Source organism: Cnephaeus nilssonii (genome assembly GCF_951640355.1).
Source record: "Cnephaeus nilssonii genome assembly, chromosome: 9".
Classification (NCBI taxonomy): Eukaryota; Metazoa; Chordata; class Mammalia; order Chiroptera; family Vespertilionidae; genus Cnephaeus; species Cnephaeus nilssonii.
In genome coordinates, this window is record NC_137080.1 from 36,579,076 (window position 1) to 36,603,662 (window position 24,587).

The 24,587-nt window shown below is 37.1% G+C and overlaps 1 protein-coding gene across 3 annotated transcripts in view; it reads left to right on the forward strand.

Annotated features, from left to right (window-relative positions):
- CDK19 (cyclin dependent kinase 19) overlaps nucleotides 1-24,587 on the forward strand; it is a 120,816-nt gene that overhangs the window by 56,472 nt on the left and 39,757 nt on the right. For 2 of the 3 annotated variants that reach the window (XM_079781119.1, XM_079781120.1), the window contains 2 exons: nucleotides 6,515-6,625; nucleotides 8,215-8,355. In XM_079781119.1, the coding sequence (XP_079637245.1) occupies nucleotides 6,515-6,625; nucleotides 8,215-8,355 (252 nt within the window). Of the gene's footprint in view, nucleotides 1-6,514; nucleotides 6,626-8,214; nucleotides 8,356-24,587 lie in introns of those variants that run through there. The other variant, XM_079781121.1, reaches the window with a different exon arrangement.

Below are 24,587 nucleotides of genomic sequence, written 5' to 3' on the forward strand. Positions count from 1 at the left end.
GCCTCATCATAATTATACTTTTAAAATTATTTGTTTAATCTGTCTCCTCTTTGATTTCCCTGTGCATGGAATATGCTGGGCACTTAAATGTTGATTAATACATTTTGACCCCCTCCCTCCCTCCCTCCCTCCCTCCCTTTTCTTTCCTTCCTCTCTCTCTCTCTCTCTCTCTCTCTCTCTCTCTCTCTCTCTCCCTCCCTCCCTCCCTCCCTCCCTCCCTCCCTCCCTCCCTCCCTCCCTCCCTCCCTTCCTTCCTTCCTTCCTTCCTTCCTTCCTTCCTTCCTTCCTTCCTTCCTTCCTTCTGTCCGTCCATCCGTCTTCCTTTCCTGGGTATTGTCTTTCACACTTCTGCCTCATCCTACAGGCTATAATATGTGGATATATCATAACTCAAACTCAGGTCTCTGAGTTCTAGGGCAAGGCCTTATGGGAGATAATGGGCAGAATTCTGTGCAGTGGAGACCTTGGGAGCTTATTCATGATGATTACCTAGGGTGTATCCTTAAGGTGAAGGCCACAACATATGCTAGTTATGATATTCCCCTTTGTCAGAGAAAAACTCATTCGTCCTTAACTTGTATCTTATACACCTGCCTCATTTTTGGTTAAAATGTTAGGGTTACTAAGCAGTTTTATCTTGAGTTTCAGCCTACTTCCCCCCTAAAAAATTATTTGTAGGAAAAATGGATTTAGCCTTTGGGGTGGATGGTTTTGAATGTTCTTTTTTTTTTTGTTTGGTGCCCTGATCAGGAATTGAACCCGTGACCTTTTGGTGCATTGGATGACACTGAACCAACTGAGCCTCACTGGCCAGGGTGGTTTTGAATGTTCTGTTGAGGAGTTTTAACTTTGAAGTCATTTAAGATTTTGGAATGAGAGAGCTAACATTATCAGACTTTTTATTTTAGCAAGATAATCTGATGTCAATATAGGATGTTTTAGAAGAGATAGGAGATAGATCTCATTAATTCTGCAGCATTTGTTGAATACCTACCAGATGTCTGGCTTGTACAAAGCAGTGGAAATGTAGAGATGGCAGACGTAACCGCCTGCACTCTAGGACCTTACAATCTATTAAGGAAGATAAATAGTTAAACTTTGTCATAAATTTATGCAGTTAAGTGGCAATGTTAAGGGAAATACAGTATGGATGGAAATACAGAAGAGACACATCCATTTCTGACTAGGAGTTTCAGGGAAGGTTTCTTAGAAATAGTAATAAATTAGTCCTACTTAAAATATTTTTCTTTTTTAATTACACTTTACATTCAGTATTATTTGTATTAGTTTCAGGCATACAGCTTAGTGTTTAGACAGTCATATATTTTATAAAATGTTCTCCCCAATATTTCCAGTGTCCACCTGACACCATAGTTATTACAATATTGACTATATTCATAATGCTGTACTTTACATCTTCATGACTGTTTTGTAACAACTAATTTGTATTCCTTAATTCCTTCACCTTTTTCTCTCAGTCCCCCAACCTCTCTCCCCTCTGGCAACTATCTGTCTGTTCTCTGTGTCTATGAGTGTTTCTGTTTTGTTTTTTCATTAATTTTGTTCTTTAGATTCCACATATAATGAAATCATATGTCATACAACTATTAAGTCAGGACTCAAACTCAGGTCTCTGAGTTCTAAAACCTGTACTTTTTGCATTATACCTGCTACCTCATTATCACTTCTACTGGGTGACAATGGGGAACATAGACATGCTTGAAAATTATGACTCCGTACCTAAGCAGTATCACTAAAGTAAAATAAAGCAAAAAATTTAAGGCCACTTTGAACCATGACTGGGTTACTGTTTTATAGACCCCTTTTCAGGGTATGAGTGCCACCTGCTGGAAGGTTATGATGTATTATTATGTGCTTGTAAAGACTGGCTTCCAAAAGGCCTGTCACAACTGTGAAAAAAAGTGTCAGGTTTCAAAATGCTAATTCTTAAATTTCAGTTTAGGAATATTGGGGAATTTCAGTTTAGGAATATTGGGGAATTTTGGAGTTAAGTAAATCTACCATAAAATACACTGCTTCATTTATTTTCATTTGTGGTGGTGGTGGGTGGCATAGGGTTTTTTTAAAAAAAATGATATACTCAGTGCTTTACTTGTAACATCTAATAAAAATAGAAAATTTGATTTACTTTGAGATAAGTGAGTTATTGAAGTACAAGAAGACTCTCCATTCAGATACCCTGGAAAAGGAATCTGGAATCCATGGGGACATCAGAGAACAGAAAATGGGAATGAAAGGGGAGGAAAATGTGCAGATAAATATACAAATGGATTCTGTAAACGTTAATCTATCACAAGGCTCCCCAAATTCAGTCAGGATCCTAACTAGTGCTTTAGAGGAAAAAGTTTAGGATTGTAACTTTAGATTGTTATAATTTAGGACAGTGGAAATTAGACACTTTTTATAGTCAGTTAAATACCCTGAATGGGGAATCAGATAAAATTTTGGCATGTTCACTGTATATTCTTCGTTAGGTTCCTCTGGGATCACGTTAGTACTCAGTGAATATCTGGCACAGGAAATGTCATTTAGTGTGGGATTGTTCAAGGAAAATGATGCTATACTTAACTCCTGTTTAGATGTGATTAAAACATATTTATAGTTGTATGATGTCATGTTGTACAAATATTTGTGTGGCAAGAGATTAAAGTCCTTTGGTGAAATAAAGAATTAAGGAAAGTACCTTTCATCTCCTTTCTTTGTGTAACTGCCTGAGAAGCTGTGATAGTGCAATGATACCTTATCTCAGCAGGTAAATTTCTGGAAAGGGCTATCTTTTGGGGTGTGTGTGTAAATTATAAAGGTAATGCTCATTGTAGAAAACTTGTAAAATAGAAAAACAGAAAGATCACACATAATCCCACCACTCAGATAACTATATTAATGCCTTATTAAATTTCCTGTTTTAAAACATTTATATTTTGTTGTCTTTTTATATTACATCACAATATTATAGCACAAGTCTTTTCTAATGGATCTAAAAACTTCCTCAGCATATATATTTGAGGCTATAATATGTGGATATACCATAATTTACTTATCAGTTTTATTATTATTGAACATTTATATTGTTTGCTGTTTTTGTTTCTTTAGTGGTAAAGGAATTTACTTTTTTTTGTTTTAGTAAATAGGGGTAAGGACTATAATTTTGTGTGGCAGTTGTTTAGGGCCTAGCATTTTATGAATACACCAGCCTTGAAAGTAACCAGTGATTGGATTAATATCCGCTTTAGTTCCTCAGGTGTGTTCCTCTTGGTCCCCTTTTCCTGTAAATCATTTTCTTTAGGATTTTATAGCATTTATTGGATTCACAGCCCTTTCAGGAAATGCCCTCATAGTACCCAGGTTTCAGTTTCTACACCAGGTTAAATATCTCACCCTGAGCTAGAGAGAGCTATGTTTCTGCTCTTTACATTACACCATCACATTTATGAGAGACAGTAGAACAGTGGTTACCAGGGGCTGGGAAAAGGGAGATGTTTAAGGTACAGAGTTTCAGTTTCAGATAATGAAAAAGTTCTGGAGAAAGGATATAAAGGCTAGTGATTGTTGCACAAAGTGTCAATGTACTTAAATACTACTGAACTGTATATTCAAAAATGGTTAAAATGGTAAATTTTATGTTAGTATATTTCACCACAATAATAAAAAAAGGTGACCTAGAAATACCATGCAGCTGGAAGAAATAGAAAGATTTCTAGTACTAATATTTTACTGATATTGAGAGATTTCCAAGATAGATTAAGTAAAAAAGGTAAAGTGCTATCTTTTGTGTAAATAAGGCAGACAAAAATATATATTTATATTATATTTGGATAAAGAAACACAGGAAGGATTAGCAAACAATAAAAATTGTTATCTAGTACAGCGATTTTCCACCGGTGTGCTGCAAAAATTTTAAAACATGCAGTACCTGACTATTTAGTCAGGGGCACTGACTCTTTTTCCTTAGATTGTCAAATCAAAAAAAATGACAACAGCCAACACAACAGTAGGCATCTGGTGTGAATGAATCAAAACTATACCTATTTTTTGTCAGATCAGCAAAAAAATATATACCTTTTGGTGTGCCACAGATTTTTATTAATTAGTTTATGTGTGTCATGAGATGAAAAAGGTTGAAAATCGCTGATGTAGGAGGCAGGAAGGACTGAAGTCACTGGGAGCAGAAGTGGAAATGAGACATCTCAATCTGCCCTTTTATATAATTTTGAGTTTTGAACCATGTAAATGTATTACCTATTCAAAATAATATCTAAACATGGGACTTAAGGTAGACTCCCTGTAAAGGTATCAACAAATTATAATTATAGAAAACATAATTTCTAGAGGTATTGATTACATGTTGCTCCATGTGATATCCTCTCTCCCAGACGTGTGGGGTCTAGGCTCTCTGCTCACATTTGGCGTTTTAATAGCCTGATTTAGATGCAGAAGTGAGTTTCAACTTCCCTTCCATTGCAGGCAGCAAAGAGAACATATTTTGGGTAGAGACTTAATAAAGTCAAACTGTCTAAGTTGACCAATACCAAGGAGTCATAAGAAAGGGAGACTAGTTGTGCCTAGAGCAAGGCCTCTTACTAGGATCCAAGTACTGCAAGCGGGGTCATTAAACATGCATATTACTCAGTCTGGGAGCCAAAAACGTTCAAAAGCAGAAAACTGAGTAAACTCTGCATCCCTCCAAAATGTCACTGTCTTTGATTCAGTCATCAATTAGGAGCATTTTATGTGTAACATTTGCATCTGAAGCAAGAAGTATGGTTGTTTAACATTTCTTAGGCAGTGGGAACAGAAATAGAAGCTGATAGCTGAACCAACATCCATCTAATCACCCCTGTCTCCCTCCCCACCAAGGGAGGACTATTAGTTCTTCCTTGGTCATTTCTCTTCCAGTTCCTTTTCCCCACCTAGATCCCCTGGAAATACAGAGACTAGCTGTAAAAAGTGGATGGCTGGCTAGGTGCAGCCCAGCCTATCCCAGCTCTTACCTCTTAGCTGTGTTCCAGGGCATGTGTGTTGGAGGGAGAAGAACTCTGGGAGTCATATTTGGGAATCCTGCTCAGATCATAGATGATAGAACACTTTCCAGCAAAGTTGTCAAGGTGTAGGTGAAGAGAAAGAGCTGAGGTGCAGAGCCAAAATGAGAGAACTGAGGAACTAGGAAATCTATCATTGAAAGTAGTAAAGAATTAGGCAACTGGGAAATAGTCTATAAAAGTTCCTTAGGATGGAGTTTTAGAAGATTTTTTCTTTTTACATGTTTCCAGCACAGGCACTTAAGGTATACTTTACTCATTTAAAGTTACTAGAATGGATAAGCAGTTTATTTATTTTTTGCCTCGTTGATCTGTTTGTATGTTTTCCTCACTACGTTCTGGACTTTGAAGACACAAACTTCAGCCATAGTGGAAAAAGCATGGACTTTGGAACCAGGCAGATCTATTTAAAAGCAAATCTCTTCTCTTTCTGGGTGTTTGGTTTTGGTCAAGATACTTTTATTACACCGAACATCAGGTTCTGTGTGCATCATAGGGTTGTTATAAAAGATTAAATGAGAGAAAACATTTATGTATAGTCATCTTGCACATAGAAAGTATTCGATAGAAGTTTTGTTCTCTCTTTTTTTGTATCTTCCATAGAGTTTCACATTTAAAAGGCATTCAATATATTATTCAAATTGAGTATGTTTCTCTGTACCTGTTAAATCTGAATCCTGGTTAAGGATAGCCTGAGGCAGGCATATTTATCGGGCTCTTACCTTGAGCAGCTAATGTTATTGTTGTTAAATATTTAATGAAGCATCTGCCTTTTATATATGTGCCAATGCTAATTTTTCACTTGCTGGTTTGGTCTGTCTTTCTTGTCATTATTGGAGTCCAGCTTGAAGCTCTTTTTTGTGAAGTCCTCTTCCTTTGCTCTATTTAAAGGACCATTTCACACCAATTTTTATCAGTGGGTATAAGAGTCATTCCCTTATATTCACTACTTTTCTAAAAGCTGAAGCCACACGCTTTACACATGGATGAGTGAAGGGCTTGTTAAATTATCTTTCCTTCTTTTGTCAAATATTTATTGAGTATATACTGTCTAGGGTGGATATAAACAATGTTAATACACAATTCCTGCCTCTCAAGAAGCTTTTCTTCTAGTGAAAAAAATGCACATATCAAAATATATTTAATTATTTAGTGATATGATAATACTTTTGTTTACTATTTCACATTTTACCATTTTAAAATGACCTCATTTTACACACACACACACACACACACACACACACACACACACACAGAAAATGGATTGGAAAGATATGCACCAAGATGTTGACAGAGCTTATCTCTGAGTAATGGTATTTTTGAGTGGTATTTTTTTCTTTTATTTTGCTTATCTGGATTGTCTAAATGTGCAAAAATTGCATTTTAAAGTTATAGGAAATTCATCATTCTCCCCTCCTTGTTAACAGAATAGTGACTATTCCTCTTGCCTGCAGCTTTTGCGAGAATTGAAGCACCCCAATGTGATCGCATTGCAGAAGGTGTTCCTTTCTCACAGTGACAGGAAGGTGTGGCTGCTGTTTGACTATGCAGAACATGATTTGTGGGTAAGTCTAGAATCACTTTCTTTTTAGAACTTTTATATAGGAACAGAGAAATAAATGGATGCACTACATATTGCTAATTCATACAAAGGACAACTTGCTTTGTTGATCGTAGTTCAAAACAAATATAATAAATATAAATGGAGATTTAAAAGAATTTGAGCAATACACATTATCATCTTACTTTACTGAGAAGATAGTATTTGTAATAACCAGAAATTTCACTTCCCACAATGCTAATGAGTGGGAGATTATACTTTTATGCAAGTAATTAATGGTAGTTTACTAATATGTCTAGTGAATTTTGCTCTCTTTTGTGGTAACACAGTAGTTCAAATTTAAGCAATTATGTACTAATAGTTTGTTTCCCTTTCTAAGATAAGGTTAATTTCTTTCAGCATCTTCTCATTTAAAACTGACTCCTCCAAATAGAAGTATTTATGTAGTTTTACAAATATTAGGGGTGTTTTATCAATATATAATGGGAGACAAAAATTCTAATTCCAATTCCAAACTTTTAAAGTTAGGATTCAGGGCATTTAAACATATTATCTGAGGCGTTTCTAAAAGTAAAAAAATTCAAACTTTGCAGTAAGTTTAAATTTTGGATAATAAAATTTTGACTTAATATAGTGTGGTTTGTCATATATGTCAGTTATAAATCTGTTTAGGAATAACTTCAACAGACTTACAGGTCTTGGAGTAACTTTCAGAGTTAATGCTATTACTGCAGATACTGACAAGAACCTCCATTCTTTTCGTGGATATTCAGTACCCATTTTGGCATGTTATGGACAAGGGTGGGGTGGAGATGGAGGTGGAAATGGTGGTGTGGGAGGCAAGTAGAATTTCATTCCTGTCACTCAATCTATAATAATAAAAGCATAATCTGCTAATTAAACCGGATGGCCGAACCACCTCCCGTCCTTCCAGATGACCTTCCGGACGAAGCTGAGGCTGCAAGGGCTGAGCCCCTTGCATGAATTTTGTGCATCGGGCCTCTAGTACTTTTATAATACACAATATGACATGTGGACATAAAAATTAGATTATGGTGATCCAATTTATTTATTTAAAAAGTAAATTCCCATTTTTCTCCTTCCTTTCCAGTAACTATTAGAAATATCTCCTAATTTCATTATGTGCCAAAAGAAGGTGGAACTTGACAACAATTCAAATATACATGTAGTCAGTGTGATACTCAAATGCACTATGTGCTAACTTTTTATAGAATAGTAAAGATTTACAGTTTTTTTCTTTTTTAATCTTTCATTTTGTCAGTAGAGACTATAATTAGTACTATTTTTAAGTAGGCTCTTAAATATCAATCCTTTTGAACCCTTTGGTCCTATTTAATGAAAATCTTAATGATTTCTGTAAATCTAGTCATTATACCCCATTAAAACTGTCACATTCACCCCCAATATCAATTCCATTTTATTGGTTGGCCTTGTTATTCAAATTATTGTTCTTTGTGTCATTATTGGCCTTTAATAAGTATTTTTTAAAATATAGAGAACTTACTACAGTCTTATTTATGTATTATTGACATGACAAAGACTCTTGTTATAGTATTTTATTTTTATTTTTAGCATATTATTAAGTTTCACCGTGCATCAAAAGCAAATAAAAAGCCCATGCAGTTGCCAAGATCTATGGTTAAATCATTACTTTATCAGATTCTTGATGGTATCCATTACCTCCATGCAAATTGGGTGCTTCACAGAGATCTGGTAAGTATGTTTATTTAAAATTAATATGTATTTCCCCTTTCTTTTAAAAGATATTTTTTTCTTGCTATAATTATGATAAACATAGAAAATTTTGAAAATAAGCAAAAAGCAAGAAAAGAAAAACCATTCATAAACCTATGATAAAAATTTACCATTATTAACATTTGGTGTATGTTCTTCCATTATAGCTATAAAATATCAGTGTGATTTTCAACAAGCGATTGGTATAATGTTAATGGGATAGTCATATGTGAAAAAAGTACCTTTTGATACATTTTGGTTTTTTTTACTATTGCTTATCATTAGTAAAAACATTAATAATTAAAAACTAAATTCTCATTGGGTTTTTTTTTTCTTATGAGCTAAACTGAAATAATGACATTTCATCCAGTAAATCGAATGTTGTTATTGGTATTCACAATAAATAAATGAATAAATCTCAAAGGTGGAATGTATTTATTAGGCTAATTAGCCACGATTCAAATGTTTGATTTTACTTTTTTATTCAGTACACATAAAGCAAACATTTATTAATGTCAAATTATATGCTACTCCTCTTTGCATTGTTGTCATTTTTAATTTATGTTGTTCTGGAAAGGCAGTGGGAACTGAATAATTGTAATTCCCATGAGTTTATAATGGGAAGTTTTATTTTGCCCCCTACAAAAATCATTTCATAATAATTTATTTCTTAGGCTTTTGGAGATGCTAGGTATATGGTAGATATCAATCTAAGTCAACTCAGTTTTATTAATTGAGGATAAGTACTTATTATAGAAAGGAATAAATATTAGTACACAAGGAGACCTAGTTAGGACCCCTTGCTACCTAGTCAGTCAGTCCTGTTCATCCATTGTACCTCAATTTTAAACTGAAAGGTTTAAAGACTTCCACATATCCACTTTACTATTAACCATGAGTTAGCATGGTTTTGATTCTTGGGTATGTGATGATGTTCTTAGATTAAAAACCTCCTACATGAATGGTTTTAGATTTTAAGTTTGCAATAATGTAATCTATGTGAGTTATATTTTTGAGGTCACAATCATTTTTGAATCATCAATCAGAATCTTTTATTGACAATTAACTAATTTCAGCTCATCTTTTTTTCACAAAATTATATACAGGCATACCTTGGCGATATTGTGGGTTTGGTTCCAGACCACTGCAATAAAGTGACTGTTGCAATATAGTGATTTTTTTGTTGTTGTTTCTCCAGTGCATATAAAAGTTACGTTTATACTATAGTCTGTTAAGTGTGTAATAGCATCATGACTAAAAAGACAATGTACATACCATAGTTTAAAATATTTCATTGCTAAAAATGTTGCTCATCATCTTAAGCCTTCAGTGAGCCCTAAATCTTTTTCCTGGTAGAGGGTCTTGCCTCAGTGTTGATGGCTGCTGACTGATCAGAGTGGTGGTTGCTGAAAGTTGGAGTGGCTGTGGCAATTTTAAAAAATAAGACGAAAGTGAAGTTTGCTGCATTGACTTGCTCCTTCTTTCACAATGATTTCTCTAGCATGTGATGCTCTTTGATAGCATTTTACCTACAGTAGACCCTCTTTTGGAGTCAGTTCTATCAAACACTGAAGCTGCTTTATCAATTAAGTTTAATCTTTCATTTTATCAATAGAGAATATAACTAGTAGAGAATATAACTATTCTAAGCTCTTTTTGTCATTTCAACAATCTTAATTGCATCTTCACCAGGAGTAGATTCCATCTCAAGAAACACTTTCTTTGTTAATCCATCTGAAGCAACTCCTTACCCATTAAAATTTTATTATGAGATTATAGCAATTTAGTCATATCGTTAGGCTCCACTTCTAGTTCTCTTCCTATTTCTACCATATCTGCAGTTACTTCTACCACAACTTGGTTGTTTGGCACAGGAGGCCTAGTTTTACATGTATCTTGGCTTTCAACATCCTTCCTCACTAAACTTAATCATTTCTAGCTATTGATTTAAAGTGAAAGACATGCAACTCTTTCTTTCATTTTAACTCTTAAGAGGCCATTGTAAGGTTATTAATTGGCCTAATTTCAGTATTGTGTTGCAGGGAATAAGTGGAGGCTGAGGAGAGAGAAAGAGACAGGGAAATGGTCTGTAGGTAGAGCAGTCGAAACACAACATTTATCAATTAAGTTTGCCATCTCATATGGGAATGGTTTGTGGTACCCTCCCCCAACTTATAATAGTAACATCTAAGATCACTGATCACAGATTGCTATGACAATATATACTAATAATGAAAAAATTTGAAATAATGTGAGATTACCAAAATGTGACACAGACATGAACTAAGCAGATGCTCTTGAAAAGATGGCATCAGGGAGAACCAAGATGGTGGCATAGATAAACACCAGTACTTACCACCTCCCACAACCACATCAAAATTACAACTAAAACACAGAGCAACCATCATTCAGAACTGCCTGAAATCTGGCTGAATGGAAGTCCTACAACTAGAGAAGTAAGGAAAGCACATTGAAACTGGTAGGAGGGGTGGAGGTGTGGAATGGTCTGGTCCAACACCCATGTGTGGTATTTTTTTCAATCAGGTGGGATATCTCAACTGCAGAGGCCTCCTGTGAGGAGCAAGGAGTCCCAGCCCCACACCAGACCCCAGCCTAGGGTTCTAGTGCCGTGAGAGAAGCCCCCGTAACTTCGGGTTGTGAAAATCAGGGATTGTAGCTGAGTGACACGGAGGCTGCTGGAGACCCAGGCAGTTCTCTTAAAGAGCCTATACATGAACTTACATGGTCCCACTTCCTCTGAACTCCAGCACTGGGGCAGTGGCTGGGAGGGATTCAGGGACATATGGGGAGGAACTGGATTGTCTGGCATTGGAGCAAGAACTCGGGAGTGGCTCTCTCCCAGACAGTGGTGCTCCCAGGGGTCATTGTTTCTATGCTGAGACCTCCCCCATTGCAGAGCTGACTGGCAGCCATAAAATCCTGCTCCATAGGGTTGCCTCCTGCACAGCAACTCTTACACTATAGTTGCAGCTAGTTCTCACAGCCAATTGGCCTGGAGGTCAACTCCTCCCAGTAATGTCAACAGCAATCAAGGCTCAACTACAACAAGACTGTGCACACCGCCCACACAAAGGCGCACCTAGAGTGCCCAGCTCAGGTGACTGGGGAGGCTAAGCCACTGGCCCCTCAAGACAACTCTTACACTATAGTTGCAGCTAGTTCTCACAGCCAATTGGCCTGGAGGTCAACTCCTCCCAGTAATGTCAACAGCAATCAAGGCTCAACTACAACAAGACTGTGCACACCGCCCACACAAAGGCGCACCTAGAGTGCCCAGCTCAGGTGACTGGGGAGGCTAAGCCACTGGCCCCTCAAGACACCTACTATGCAAGGCCACTCTACCAATTCCAGGAGACATAGCAGCTCTACCTAATACATAGAAATAAACACATGAAAGCAGCCAAAATGCGGAGACAAAGAAACATGTCACAAATAAAAGAACAGAAGAAATCTCCCGAAAAAGAATAAATGAATTGGAAGCAAACAAACCTTAAAACAGTGGTTAAGGATGCTCAAGGATCTTAATGAGAGCTTCAAGGGACTTAGTGAGACTTTCAAAGATCTTAGTGAGAATTTCAAAGACATGAAAAAGGATCAGTCAAATTAAGCATACACTAACTGAAATAAAAGATAATTTACAGGGAATCAGCAGTAGAGGATGCTGAGAATCAAATCAACGACTTGTAATATGAGGAAGCAAAAAAACACAAAACAAAAAAAAACAACAACACCCAATTATAGAAGAGCCAAAAAAAAAAATAAAAAAATAAAAAATATGAAAATAGTGTAAGGAGCCTCTGGGACAACTTCAAGCATACCAACATTCGCATTATGGGGGTGCCAGAAAGAGAAGAGAAAGAGAAAGATATTGAAAACCTATTTGAAGAAATAATGACAGAAAACTTCCCCTATCTGGTGAAAGAAGTAGACTTACAAGTCCAGGAAGTACAGAGTCCCAAACAAGAGGGACCCAAAGAGGCCCACACCGAGACACATCATAATTAAAATGCCAAAGGTTGAAGACAAGGAGAGAATCTTAAAAGCAGCAAGAGAAAAGCAGTTAGTTACCTACAAGGGAGCACCCATACGACTGTCAGCTGACTTCTCAACAGAAACTTTGCAGACCAGAAGGGAGTGGCAAGAAATATTCAAAGTGATGAATAGCAAGGACCTACAACCGAGATTACTATATCCAGCAAAGCTATCATTTAGAATTGAAGGTCAGGTAAAGAGCTTCACAGACAAGAAAAAGCTAAAGTATTACATGAAATGTTGAAGGGTATTCTTTAAGAAGAGAAAGGAAGAACAAAAATAAGGACAGTAAAATGGCAATGAGTACATATCTATCAACAATTAATCTAAAAATAAAAATAAACGAACAAGGAATCTAATGAACAAAATAAACCAATGAATAAAATAGAACCAGCCAAAACCGGTTTGGCTCAGTGGATAGAGCGTCGTTCTGCGGACTGAAAGGTGCCGGGTTCGATTCCGGTCAAGGGCATGTACATTGGTTGCGGGCACATCCCCAGTGGGGGGTGTGCAGGAGACAGCTGGTCGATGTTTCTCTCTCATCGATGTTTCTAGCTCTCTGTCCCTCTCCTTTCCTCTCTGTAAAAAATCAATAAAATATATTTAAAAAAAAATAGAACCAGAGGCATGGAAACATGGAACAGACTGGCGAATCTCAGAGAGAAGAGGGGAGGGGGGATGGGAAGAGATTAACCAGAGAACTTATATGCATATATGCATTACCTATGGAAACAGACAGTAGGGTGGTAAGGCCTGGGGCAGGGCAGGAACTGGGTAGAGGGGACAAAAGGGGGACATCTTAATACTCTCAATAATAAAGATTAAATAGAAAAATTAGAACTGCAATTTCCTCTCCAAAAAAAAAAGGGGGGGGGGAGAAGGAAGGAGGGAGGGAGGGAGGGAAAGAAGGAAGGAAGGAAGGAAGGAAGGAAGGAAGGAAGGAAGGAAGGAAGGAAGGAAGGAAGAAAGAAAAGGATAAGTTGGTGCCAATAGACTTGCTTGATACAAGGTTGTCACAAACCTTCAATGTGTAAATAATGCAAAGTCTATAAAGTGAAGGAAAATAAAATGAGACATGCCTATATTTTATTCTAAATAGCATAGATTAACACATTTAGTTTGTGATGTTATCACCTTAATGTTCACTGGCACTAAAACTCATTATGACCAGGACTCAGTTTTCTCCCATCCAGACTTGCTGCTGCTTTAGTGCCTTCTGTTTTGGTTGTGGCACTACTTTCTTCGTAGCCTAGAAACTTCTTTTATTCCTTGCAGACCCTTACACTCCATATCTAGAATTTGCCTAAAATATCTCCTCTGTTAATGTAATTTCATCTCTAGTGCCTTCTTCCTAGATTAGGCCTTTATTATCTCTTTCTTGTAGTTGGGTTTAGCCTCTTCACTTGAATCTTTGTCAATAGTCCCTTTCCCTTTCAGTCCACTTTAGACCTTTTGACCTCAGCTTCTGTTCAAGAACTTTGAAATAGTTCCTCATTGTTTACAGACTAAAGCTCTAGTTCCTTATTTGGCTTCTAGGATCTTATCAGATGTATCTCCAACTGCCTTTAAATATTTTCTTTAAATATGTACCCATATAATCTTGCACTTACACACTATTCCATTGAACTATTGATTGTTTCTTGTATCCTCCTGAGCTTTCCTGCTGAATGGCCTTTATTTCTCCGGTCTTAAAACTCCTTACCCCATCTCTACATATTCAAATACTACTTATCTTTCAGGACCCACACAGACATTAAAACTTACCCTCATATCCATTTCTATTTGGAAATCATCTTTCCTTCTTATTGGTTGCTATTGTACTTCATCTTTACTTCTCTTCTGGCACTTATCTATTAGTATCATAATAATTTATATAGATTTCTAGAAGATGCTGTTGACCATAAACTTCTTGAGAGAGTAGGGTTTAAGATTCATTTGGTATATCACTATTCCAGTACACAATGGGTACTGAGGAAACATTTCTTTAGTGAATGAAGATCAGTAAGAATATTATTATGGCATGTTTTTGGATCAAGTAACATATATTTTGCATTTCAATACAGTCTCCAATAAATACTTACCATTCCTTTATATGTGCCAAGCCTGGAGGGGGACAGTACAACTATGACTGCATCAAAGACCTCCGTAGGCATTTAGTTTGAGAGAAGAAATATGACATGCATACCGGTATAAACAGTTACACTGTAAGATAGATGAGAGAGAATGTGGTCATGGCTATGTGAGAAGTACAGACCTACATGCTTTCAAGGTTAGAAAAGGTTCTGAGTTGGGGGATAAGGGAAAGCTTCAGAGAGGTACCATTTGACCTGGACTTTGAAGGGTGAGTAGAATTTAAATAGAAATTTAAGGGGTGAAGTTAACCTATGGGAGTATTGACTGTGAAACTTCTGAGATGGGAAAGCACTTAAATTATCCCAAAAGGTTGTGTAGTTCTGTCTGGCTCAAAAATGGATAAGCTGAATTAGGGTAGTATGAGGTAAGACTAGAAAGATATGGGTTGGAGCCTTATTGAAGAAGGCCCTAAATATCAGGCTAGGGAGTTTGTTTGTGTTTAAGTGCTAAATGCTTGTGAGCAAGAGAATGAATTTTCCCTGGATGAATTATTGTTACCTTATCCATAGCATGAACACAATCTTGAAAATATGTTCTGAACATGGTTCTGACCTAGTATGGCACTTGCTTATATTTTACCCACACATTTATCAAATGCTTCTATTCCTTATGTAAGTAACTAATAAGTTACTTACATCCTTATGTAAGTAACTAATAAGTTACTTACATCCTTATGTAAGTAACTAATAAGTTACTTACATCCTTATGTAAGTAACTAATGTAAGTTTCTAATAAAATTTGAAACTTTGAACCAATAGGAATCTAGACTGTGACACACTACTCAATTCTTTTCATTGATCGTGAGTTCTGTTACCTGAACCATATTGTCATGGTTTTGCCAAAGTATTTCCAGGATAGAAGATTTAAGTTGTATGTTTACTTTGTACATATATTCTATAGTAGATAAAGAAATACAAAGTATAGATATGATCTTAAAAGGAGCATGTTGGAGACATTTGAAAAATTATTTTTTTGTGTGAGCTTAAGAGTAGATTTGCAATTTTAGTCAACAAGTAATTTTTTTTAATGCTTCATTTCCTATTACTGTAAGAAATCTGGCTTTACATTATTTGTTAGTTACAACTGTTTCAGAGTATGTACCATCTCTAAATTAAAGGGTTAGAGTGAATATAAATTTTTAATGTAATTAGTATAATTCCTAAAACTTAAAAGGTAAATAAAAACAAGTGTTTTAAACTTGACACACGTTACAAAATCTGAAGCATTACATCATCAACGAGGTTGGTGTTTTCATTGTGATTGATTTCCTGTCTGGAACAGTATTTTAATTATGTCATTTGATCCTAGAGTTTAACACAGAAATAGACTATTTAAAGTCACCAAAAAGATTACTCATATTGAGGAATTGCTTTAAAAGGAAAGGAGAAAAGGAGCTAAATATATTCATCTTGGCTGAGAGACAGTGAAGTAGAGACATAAGTCTATAAACATTTGGAACTTGTAAACACAAAGAGGGAAAAGATGTATTGTAATTTTATAGCAGGATGTAGCTAAGAGTAAGAAGATGAAATATAGTGTGACTCATTTTTATGAGACTACTATTCTGCTAGGTTGGAAGAATGCCAAGATATAGTATATCTTTTTCAAAATTATGGGTTTCTTGAGAGCAAGGATCATATCTCACTAATTTTTGTGTTCCTAGCATTGGCATATTGTTTCTGCTCATAAGTTACTTGAATTGCATTTTAGCAAAACATCTGGTAATTGCACATTTTTCTTTAGCAAGGGTAGAGAAATGCTGGCTAAAGGATAATATTGTTAAGTGGATTTATGGCTCCTTAGTTACAGAATACTGCTACTGAATCAATGACATAAACTGAACTATAAGTTAAACTCTATTTTTTATTTTCTTATCTTAGCACCTGGTACATGATAAATGCTATGTGTTTATTGAATGAAAGATTTGAATGAATGTTCAAAGATGGCCCTTTGTTTCTATGCAGTTGTGAAAAAAAGTGCTGTACTGTTAATCGTGATACTTTGATTAAAATAAGTGCTTGGAAGCTGGAGAATTGTCTAGGAATCTCTGTGCAGCACAGCTTCCTTCATACCTTGTCTGACAAGGAGATACAAGTTTTTAATTGTATTTGTGCTAAACAGGCCTGAGAAGGTAATTGTGTTATACCTAAAAGAAATCCTTAAAATCTTACTGTAGCCATCATGCACATTGCAAGCATTTTAATAATATTTCATAGTTTTAGCCTTGTGCAGTTCTCATGATATAGGAGCTTTGAGATCCTAGACTTAAAAAAATTTATTTTTAAGATAGCTAATCTTGATGATTAAGCCTCAGTTTACTCATTTGTAATATGAGGTTAATGATATGTACTTTATATGGTTGTTGACTTCCTACTCTTAGCCCAGAGTTCCTGAATTTCTCCTAATTTCCCTCTGTAGAAGCTCCTGTACTTTCTTTCTGGATTCCATCAGCAATCCTAAGATGCCCTTTCTTTGAACTGCTTTCTTCCCCAGAATTCTTGTAGCCTGATACTCTTCCTACCTTCTTCTGCTTTACAAAGTAGAGCCCTAATAGAAATATGTGAAAGATGCTCCTCTATTTTAAAAAAGAGTAATCCACATTTCATCCTGTTTATATCTAAATATTGCTAATATTTTTACCAAGTCTTCATATTTAAAAATATGAAAGTTTAAAAAACTTGCTAAAATGAGATCTAAATTAGAGAATCATTTAACTTAGTTTTCATTCTAACTGTCCCATGCTAATCAAATGAATTTCTATTCATTGTTTTTCATTTAACTTATTAACATTCTACTTACAGAATTATGATAGAATGCAGTATATATTTTAATATGACTTAATCATTTTAATTTATTTCAGACTGCAGAGCTAACTATGAAAAAGTAAAGTATGGCTTGGTTATCTTCTAACCTGCAATTTTAGGTGATTTTGGACAATTACAGATCTTGTCATGCTGAAGAATAACACTTAGGATTCCTGTTGAAGACCTCTGATCCCTAACTAGTTCCTTAGAGCCGGGTCCTCAGTCATCTGTGGCTTAGCCATTCATGTCTGCAGTCTGGAGGCCTTTGATTGTGGGGATGTCATCCATGTGCAGTGACTCCTGTCCTGCTGCCTCTACACAGGTCTTTTGAAGATGAGACGAGAGAACGTTTCTTACAATGCTCTGGATACTGTGATACGTACCTTAAAAACATAAGAGGTATTTTTTTAAGAAGGTATATTTGAAGTGTTTTTAAGTTACGGGTTGTGATTTTTCTGGCATGACAGCTTTTCCGTCATTCACACTGATAGCCAGATAACTGGAGCTTTCCGCAGAGTCCTGTACGGCTGTCTGAGTTAGAGCACAATGCTCTACCAGCTGTTTGATGCGCTAAGTATCACACTTCCAAGAGAACCAACTTCAAAGGAGATGTGTTAGACTCACAGTGGCCTATGAGGCCTCCTGAGGTTCAGCTTAGGGACAGGGCTCTGATGATCCCTGATTTGGACATAAAATTTTAGTGGCTTGTATTGACAAACACATGTATCTAGAAAGTTATTTGCCAACCTAAGTTCAAAGTGTTAAAAAACAAAATTCAGCTGACTAAATTGAAAGATTAAATTGGCTTTATTCAACTATTCATGAATCGAGCAGCATCTCATCTAGCAAATAAAAAGGAGCTCTCCTGAGCTATAGAGAAGAAAAGGTTTTAAAGGCAGAAAGGATATTATTAGCAAAGAATGCATTGTTTCAAGTAAGGGTCATGGAAGGGGCCTATCATGCAGATGACCTCACTATTACTGACCAGGTAATTCTACATTGACTGTTAAAGATTACATTTCTGGGAGTGGCTGAAACTGTAATTAGATTAAGTGTTAAATCTTGGTTTCCTGATGTGGAGCCTGGCACAAGTGACTCCATTTTGGACCTTTTGTCTCTCTCTCTCTTTTTTTTTTCTTAAACCTCATCGAAGATATGTTTATTGATTTTAGAGAGAGAGGAAGGGGGGATGGAAGGAGGGTAAGAGAGAGAGAGGGGGAGAGAGAGAGATTGGTTGCCTCCCTTACATGTCTTGACTGGGGATGGAACCCATCACCTAGGTATGTGCCCTGACTGGAATTGAACCTGCAACCCTTTGGTATATGGGACAATGCTCCAACCAGCTGAGCCACATGCAAAGGTTTGTCTCTTTTTTAACAGAGGGCTATGTACCCAACTGACTTTGAGGTCACTAAGAATATAGTCTATAATAATAAAAGCATAATATGCTAATTAGACTGGACAGCCAAACGACCTTCTGGACAGCCTTCCGGATGAAGCCTTCCGGATGAAGCCAGGGCTTCTAGGGCCGAGGAAAGCCGCAGCGGCTGCGAGGGCCGAGCCCCTTGCATGAATTTTGGGCTTCGGGCCTCTAGTTAAGATATATTTCACAGTGACAGCAGTGGCAGGAACTGGTTGGGAACCAAGGTCTACAGAAGGAGTCCCAGTACTTTTGAGGCCTGTGTTTAAAACTGAAGAATCAAGTCAGGTATACTATTTTAGTAAATTAATTGTATTGAGGGAGAACTTATATATAATAAGATACACCTATATTAATTATAAATTGATATATTTGGACAAATGTAATACCTGGGTAATCACCACCACAGGCATCCTATTTTACTGGCACTATAGGTTGGTTCAAGATCCCTTACTGATGGTATCTTCAAGAGGGGATCTTGCATGCAAGGTCTGATGATTCATTTTACTGAGAGATTACAGAGGATAGGTATTTTGTATGATTATATTCTCACTAAGCACACATCTGAGTAGAAGTCTTCTAGAGGTGAAGGCTATAAATCAAGTGATGTGCATTTTTCAAGTGTGTTTTTTTCTAATAACCCTAGCCTGGAGTGCATCTCTGAGAAATTTGGGTTCTAATCCTGGGTCTGCCACTGTTTGTGGATGGTGAACTTGGTTAAGGTTGTAGACCTTTCACCTCTGTTTCTTCATGAGTAAAGTCAGAGGGCTCATTTTGATAATTTCTACCTCTGACATTTGTAATTTCTCGTGATAATGAGACTGAAATTATTTTATTTGAATTGAATGTCACAAATGTAAATAGAAAACTTCTTTCTACCAGTATTGCTCTTCTGTGGATGTACTCCTTAATGAACGGGATAGAACTTGAATGTCTTTGCTGTCTATTTGGCATATATCTTGGTTATGCTCTCTTAAGTGACCTTGAAGTTAATTGGGTGAATAACCTTCTAGATACTTGTGTTTGTCTTGCATTAAGCTTTTCATAATGACTGCTCTTTATTGGTTCTTGTAAGAGAAAAGAAAACCTTATCTCTTCTGGTCAGGCCTGTGACCACTCCTAAAAGGCAAAGACAAAGAAGTGTATTGTTAACTGTTGTTCAGTGCCAGCTTGGCAGGCATTGTTTACTGTGAATACCAAGGTTTGATGAACAGAGTTACTTATTATAGATACCTCTAGGCCATTTTAAGGCAAAGTGAAATTAAGCACTGCTTTTAATATTATAGGCTGCTCCCGATTTACAAGTAGCCTGCACCTACTTGTAGATGTGTAGTTTCAAACTGGGAAGGCATTTTTCACTTAGAAACAGCATATTAAATAGTGATTAGGTTCTCTGAATATAAAGGCCTATTTAACCCTCAATATACATAAAGTATGACATTTATAGATCTATGGAACCTGTCATTTTTTAAACTAAATTATTAATTTATTTCTAGATTTCTGTGGGGGCAAGTACTGGTTTATAGACTTAAATATATGCTTTACAAACATATTTTGACCTCTTAATATATACCAGACATTATGCTGGACACTGGAAATACAGAGATAAATAAAATACAGTCCCTTCCCTCAATGAGGGATTGTATTTTGCCACTGCATGGCAGAAGATACACATAAATGAATCATCATAAAATAATAAGGTTTGAAAAAAATTATGAGGTATAGTCAGGGGTCAGCAAGAAGTAGTGAAAAAAGAGGCAGAAGTGAGAAGTAGGCATCAGATTATGGTGGATATTAATTGTCATGTTTAGAAGTGTGGATTTTTCCTGTGGCTAGTTGGAGCTGAGCAGGACAGATTTTTGCTTAAGAAATGCTCAGAGACAGGGATATGGAGAATTGGTTTGAGGGTGCAGGGACAGCAGCTTTATTAGTCTTGTAATCAGCTGGTTGAGGAATGATGAAGACCTGAATTAAGGTAATCAAGATAGCGGAGTAAGATACATATCTGAGGACTGATTAAGAACAGAGTATGCAGACTTCTTTTGTTGACTGAGTGACTGAGAAGGGAATACCAGAAAGAGACTGTAAAAGTTCAGGTTGAATAAGTTGTGTTTGAGATGATTGCGGAGATGGACAGCATACAGTTGACATATCGCTAAGATATATAAAATTTAGATAGTCTAGAACAGTGGTCGGCAAACTGCGGCTCGCGAGCCACATGCGGCTCTTTGGACCCTTGAGTTAGCAAAGGCCAGCTTAGGAATACCCTAATTAAGTTAATAACAATGTACCTACCTATATAGTTTAAGTTTAAAAAATTTGGTTCTCAAAAGAAATTTCAATCGTTGTACTATTGATATTTGGCTCTATTGACTAATGAGTTTGCCGACCACTAGTCTAGAAGGATAGACTTGGGAGTCATTAGCATATGGGTGATGGCTGAACCCTGGAATAAATTAGAATTAGGATTTTTAAAAAATCTATATTCAGAGGTAAACTTGCATATTTGGGGATAAGTGCTTATTCTAGTTTCTTACAACTTCTTTTAAAATGGAGAACTTACCTAACAAAGAGCCATGAGTACTAACCATTGGCAGTTTTTGTTCATTCATTCATTTGTTTATTCATTCAACAAATATTTATTAAACACTATGCATGGATTTCAACAGATACATAAGTGGTAATGGAAATATCTTCCCTAACCTTTAGGAGGTTGCAATCACAATGTCAAATTCCTTATATTTTTAAATCCTCTCCTATCAGTGAGGTTATTTTAATGGGTAAACGTTATGATAGACTGATGATATTAGCAAATGACTGTTGTGTTTGCTAAGAAAAGAAAGCATTTATAGTATCTTATTCTTAGATGGTCCTTTGCCCTATCTGTTACAACACAGAATCTTACTTGTTCAAGGTGAACAATGGAGAACAGTGTAACGAAAGGAACATAAACTGAGGGTTTTCTCCTGGGAATGTACTTCTGTATCAAATGTGAGGAGAGTTGTGGCACTTCTATATTTAAATAGAAGAATAGTGTACCCATTAATATCAGGGCAGCATTGTTCAGAAACTACTCCGACTGATATTCTGATTGGTTTTGTTCCTATTATTCAGGATTGTAGGCAGTTGCGTTTGTGTTTCTCTATCTTCTTTATTGATGCTGATAAGAGTCGTTTTGTGGGTTTCATATTTTGGTTCCTGGGATGGGGAGTGGAAAGCAAATGCAGATGGATAATTCTGTATCTTTAGACTGTTCTATTTATGATGTGCCAATTAATTGAAATAAATTTAACCTTTTGAAAAAAATTGATTCTATAAAAGGCAAAGGCAAATCCGGAATACATGTAGATGTAAATTCAAGAATTAACTGAATTCTGCTAAAATGCAGAGATTTCAAGAATAGTTTCTGAGGAATCATATTGTTTATCACATTATTTCCTTGACTTTTACCTTTAAAGTACAAATTAAATAAATCCCGAAGCCTTGATTTGTCTATCTGATTTTATTGCTGATAACTTAAATGTGAGGCATCCAACTCCTGCCATTGCTACTGTTTCTATGGTAACTAAAGTGTGCAAACCCCGCAGTATCACTTTCTTTCACAGCTGGCATTTTGTGTTCACAGTAAGAAGAGGAGTTTTTGTAAAGCATAGTCTGTGTTAATTGGGATGTAACTAGGTCAGAACAATTTTGGTATCCTTTATTCACTCTTTTAGGATTGTATGTGTGTTCATGAGCTGCAGTTGCCTTTATTTTCTTTTAAGGCATATACTCTCTTTCACTAAAATTAATCACTGTCAGAGTTAGCCTTTTGAAAATTAAGCATAATCTCTGTAAACACAGCCTGGTGTGGTATCTTGAGGATTATGTGGAGTCGTTCTGAGGTTTTTATTGTCAGATAGACAATAAAATCCTAGCCCTGTAAGCCCTTGAGTATTTCCATTAAGAAAAAGGAAATTTATGTGAAAATGCTTTGAAAAGTTAAATGTATTTTAATGGTCATTATATCACTTATTTTGTTACCATTATTTTGAAACGAGAATCTTATGACCTTGACATTTACAGTATTCCCCTCTTATTCTCAGTTTCACTTTCCATAGTTTCAGTTACCTGCAGTCAATTGCAGTCCTAAAATACTAAATGGAAATTCCAGAATTAATTCATGTTTTAAATTTCATGCCATTCTGAGTAGTGCGATGAAACCTCAGGCTGTCCTGCCCCATTCTGCTTGGGACGTAAATCATCCCTTTGTCCAGTGTATCCATGCTGTATAGCTACCTGACCATGAGTTAACTAGTAGCCATCTAGGTTATGAGAAAGAGAGACGGGCTACATTCATGTAACTGTTATTAACAGTACTAGAGGACCGGTGCATGAATTCGTGCACAGAAGGGGTCCCTTGGCCTGGCTGGCGATTGGGGCCATCTTGCCCAGTCCTGATCGAGGTAGATGGGGGCCGGCCAGCCGAGGAGGGACCGCAGGAGGGCTTCAGGGCATGTCCAGCCCTCTCTCCCAGTCCCAATCGGCCAGACCCCAGCAGCAAGCTAACCTACCAGAGCATCTGCCCCCTGGTGGTCAGTGTGCATCATAGCAACTGGTCAAGCGGTCGACATAATGGTTGACCCATCAGTCGGACACCTAGCATATTACGCTTTTATTATATAGGATGTTGTTATAATTGCTCCATTTTATTATTAGTTAATGTTAATTTCTTATTGCGCTTAATTTAAAAATTACACTATCATAGATATATGTATAGGGAAAACATCTATATATATAAAAGCCTAAGCGACCGTCACAACCGAATGACAAGAACGACCGGTTGACTGATTGCTATGATGTGCACTGACCACCAGGGGGCAGATGCTCAGTGCAGGAGCTGCCCCCTGGTGGTCAGTGTACCCCCACAGCAGGAGCACTGCTCAGCCAGAAGCTGGGCTCATGGCTGGCGAGCGCAGCTGCGCTGGTGGGAGCCTCTCCCACCTCCATGGCAATGCTACCAGGCAGTGCTACCGGGTGGCGGCAGGCGCAGTGGGGCCTGGCCCAGCTGGGGCTCCTCCCTTGCTGCCTGCGCTTCGGCACTGCTACATCCCTCAGGGGGATGTGGGATTGCCAGTTTTAGCCTGATCCCTGCAGACCTGGCCTGTGGGGATCCGGCCCAAACCGACAGTCCAACATCCCCCCGAGGGGTACCTGATTGCAAGAGGGTGCAGGCCAGGCTGAAGGACCCCACCCGTGCACGAATCTGAGCACCAAGTCTCTAATAATATATGTAGTGTTCGGTACTATTCATGGTTTCATGCATCCACTGGAGGTCTTTTCTTTTTCTTTTTTAAAAATATATTTTTGCCCTGGCTGGTTTGGCTTGGTGGGTGGAGCGTCGGCCTGGGGACTGAAGGGCCCCGGGTTCGATTCTGGTCAAGGGCATGTACCTTGGTTGCGGGCACATCCCCAGTGGAGAGTGTGTAGGAGGCAGCTGATCAATGCTTCTCTCTCATCAATGTTTCTAACTCTCTGTCCCTCTCCCTTCCTCTCTGTAAAAAATCAATAAAATATATTAAAAATATATATATATATATATTGATTTTAGAGAGGAAGGGAGAGAGATAGAAACATCAATGATGAGAGAGAATCATTGATCGGCTGCCTCCTGCACGCCCCCTATTGGGGATCAAGCCCACAACCTAGGCATATGCCCTTAGCTGGAATCGAACTTGGGACCCTTCAGTCTGCAGGCCGATGCTCTTATCCACTGAGCCAAACCAACTAGAGCTCCACTGGAGGTCTTGACACTTGTGTTT